The sequence below is a fragment of the Plasmodium fragile genome, assembly GCF_000956335.1.
Source record: "Plasmodium fragile strain nilgiri unplaced genomic scaffold supercont1.110, whole genome shotgun sequence".
In the NCBI taxonomy this organism is placed as follows: Eukaryota; Apicomplexa; class Aconoidasida; order Haemosporida; family Plasmodiidae; genus Plasmodium; species Plasmodium fragile.
The window spans coordinates 27,534-30,869 of NW_012192690.1; the positions used below are offsets into that span (position 1 = coordinate 27,534).

The window sequence follows — 3,336 nt, forward strand, 5'->3', positions numbered from 1 at the left end:
TTTTTTTTTTTTTTTTTTTTTTCATTTTATTTATTATATTTATTATATTTTTTTTTTTTAATTTTTTTAATTTTTGTTTGTTAATGCTACTGATGTGTGTATTGATTGATTTAAAAGATGACAAAGTGGAGTGAAGCGCCAATGGGGGGATGCTGCGGATGGTAGGCGACTCGCAGGAATGAGGTAACTCTTGCGGTTTGTTGTTTTCCCCCTTTGGAGTTTCTCATTTTGATGCCTGTTTGTTTTGTTTTATTTTGTTTCGGCCAGGCGTCGTCCTTTTTGAAGAAAAAGAAGCTTTTTGCGCTTGCATGTGTTTATGGGTATATGCCTTTACCCCCTTGTGTGCACCTTATTTCCCTCTCATTTTAAAACAACGCAGCGTGATAGACTTTTTTGTAAGCAGTTTTTATTAATTTTTATCACCCCCTCGACGTTTGAACTTGACTGCATCTTTTCAACCTCGTGTAGGCAGGTTGCGTCATACGCATACACATGTGGATGCGCACCAAGTAGGGGATTGTTAAAGGCAGAGACTGGTATAAGGAAGCAAAAAAAAAAAAAAAAAAACTAAAAAAAAAAAAATCCTCTTGTGCAATTCATATTGGCAATCATGTGCATGGCAAAAATTAGACAAACTGTTGTGTGCATATTTCAAATAGGAGCAGTAATTTTGATTAAAAATGAAAGAGGTAGTTACAGATTAATAAGGAGCATATGCTTAATTGGGGATGATACAGGAGAGGAGGGGTAGTTAAATGGGATTCATCGAGCAGTGAAGAAAGTATAACGTTGGAAAGGCAATTGATGGTATGCAATTAAAATGGCTGTTCTTTTTTTGTGTCTTTTTGTTTGGCTAGCTGCCTACCTCCCCGTGTGTGACTTTTTTTCCGTTTATCCTTCGATACAGTGAAACTATGTCCGGATCGAGTCGTTCTAAATGCGCGTCGTCCTCACCCGTGTGATCAGCCAACTCTGACTGTGGTGGTGGGCAGAACTCACACAATTTTTTAAATTCATAATAATTATAATTGGTAATGTTGAGTGTTTTTTTGCCGTTCCTCAGCACGACGCTGTATTTGTTTTGGTACACATTTTGAAGAATAGTTGCTAACGAATCAATGTGTGTAAATAGGGAGATATTTTGAAAATTTAATTTGATTAGCATTTTAATTTTTTCACTGAGTTTATTTAACTCCATTTGGAATAGCTCCTCGATGTCTGCGTGGGTTCGTTTTATGTCCTTTGTGTCTTTGGTCGGGTCATCATCGGTGGGGGAAGCAGTGGAGGAGACAAAGAGCACGGGGGGCGTATCCTTATCGAGCGTTGTACACATTTCTTCCTTTTGACTAATCTCGTTAGGATCCCTTTGTCCCACATCACTATGCAAGACGGGGGTGCTACTCCCCCCTTGGTTCACAACATTTTGTTCTTCCTTTTGGACAACGGGCGAAGTATATTGTTGCCCGCCCTGAATATCGATGGAATGTAACCCATCAGGAAGAGTTAAACTGAGCTGATTTGCAATATCAGGTAGCACGTCTTTGTGTACACTAACATCACCATCACAATACTCTCTGAGGTTTATCGGTTTAACTCCCTTTTCATGAATAAGACGATTTAAATATTCCTTGTTTATGAGTAATTCTTTTTTTTTTTTTTTCAAAATTTTTTTGAAATAATTTTTATTTCTGATCAACTCTTCCTGGTTGTTTTCTTCAAATTTTATAATTTTAATTAAATTGTTTGTTACAGAATTTTTCTGTTTAACTAAGTCATTGTATTTTCTTTTAATGATGTGAGAGAATAGGACTAGCAGTTTGTTTATCATTGCGTCACTTTTGTTATTTGGTGCTTTGTACTTGTTCCTTGTTTTGTTGTATGCAAGTGTGTCCAAATGGTAAAGGTCCCTGTTTTTATTTTCTTGAGCTATGAAGTGATAATTTTCACCATTCGAATCAAAACTTTCGTAGGAGTTTTCGTCGGAAGAGGAGTTACTTCTGACGCTGTCTGACCGGGATGAACATTTGGCTACTTTATTTTTTTTTATTTTCTGTTTAATCATTTTGCACCTCTTTGCGAATATTAAGCTGTTTATAAATTCTTCTATTTTGTGGCTGTTCAGGTTTAGGCATATCAGGATGTATGTGAAGGAGTTCCCGTTGAGGCTGTTCTGAGGGGGAGCAAGAATAAAAGGGCGTGTGCACTTGTGGGGGCAAGGAAATCGCAAAGGAGAAGTAATACTACACCGAGGTGATTCTACGAATATGAATTATTCGCTCGTGTTAACGGGACAAGAATGTAAACTGCCCCTCTCTTTTATGAATACTTTTTACTTTTTTTTTTTTTTTTTGAAGACAGTACTTTAAGTAACCGCGTCAACTTGGAGTCCCTATACGGAATGTGCACAGTGGCAACAGAGCAGGGTTCACTTTTTAATTCATCCTTTGTTTTTGCTTTGTCCAGATTTTTCCCGATTTTGTTTTGTGTGCTTAGGGCAATTATCACTCGGTTCAGGACGGACAAGGTGTTGTTGATGTTTATGAGTTCCTTCTTGTTGACCATCCTTTGGGGTGGGGGAAAAAAAAAGAGGCGTGCATTTATCGTGTGTGAGAAGTGCATGGACTGCTACATATTGTGGTGAGACGTTCTTTGCGGGGGCACCCCCTTGTTATCCTTTTTCAGTGAGCCTAACTCTATGTCGTTAAATTTTTCTGATCCAGCCAAATCGATGTAGTTTATTTGAGAAATGAGTTCCTTTTCTCTGGAGGATGGGGAAGCAGGGGGAAGTGTGCACATCCTTAGTTGAGTTACCCTTTGGGTATGAAAATGTACACGGAGTTGAACAGGCTTGGTTATATAATGGTGAAAAGGAGAGTGTAACTTGGAGTTGCTATTAACAGGGGGGAGGGGTCCTACTTGGCGAGTCGGTGCTGGTAAACTGTTAGCAGACAATGAGATCTGGAGGATACCAAATTTTTTCTGGTGGCGTGCGTTTTCCTGTACTTAAAGCATAGGTCTATAATGTTCTGTACCTGAGGGAGGAAGTGCGTTCAGGAGGAAATGTTTACACGCATGTGGTCATATGTGCGACATAACAACACTATTTAGGACTTATTTTAATGAGGACGCTCTACCTACATCGTCAATGTTCTTTATGGGGAGCAATGTGATGTCTTCCACGTACGTCTGGAATTGTAGTGGTGGGTGTGGGTGTACAGGGGAAGGCTTGTTTTTTTTTTTTTTTTTTTTCAATTTTTTTTAATTTTCTCTCAGATTGTCTCTCCTTTTTTTTTTTTTTTTTTTTTTTTTTTTTTTTTTTTTTTTCATTTTATTTAT

At 38.0% G+C, this 3,336-nt stretch overlaps 1 protein-coding gene across 1 annotated transcript in view; it reads right to left on the reverse strand.

The window, feature by feature from the left end:
- Positions 1-853: 853 nt before the first annotated feature.
- The window catches only part of AK88_05272 (uncharacterized protein), a gene marked incomplete at both ends in the record, with an annotated part of 5,922 nt that continues 3,439 nt past the window's right edge, over positions 854-3,336 (reverse strand). Inside the window, 5 exons of the mRNA XM_012482874.1 lie at positions 854-2,170; positions 2,362-2,563; positions 2,693-2,761; positions 2,917-3,032; positions 3,139-3,186. Coding sequence (XP_012338297.1) covers positions 854-2,170; positions 2,362-2,563; positions 2,693-2,761; positions 2,917-3,032; positions 3,139-3,186 — 1,752 coding nt within the window. The remainder of the gene's footprint in view (positions 2,171-2,361; positions 2,564-2,692; positions 2,762-2,916; positions 3,033-3,138; positions 3,187-3,336) is intronic.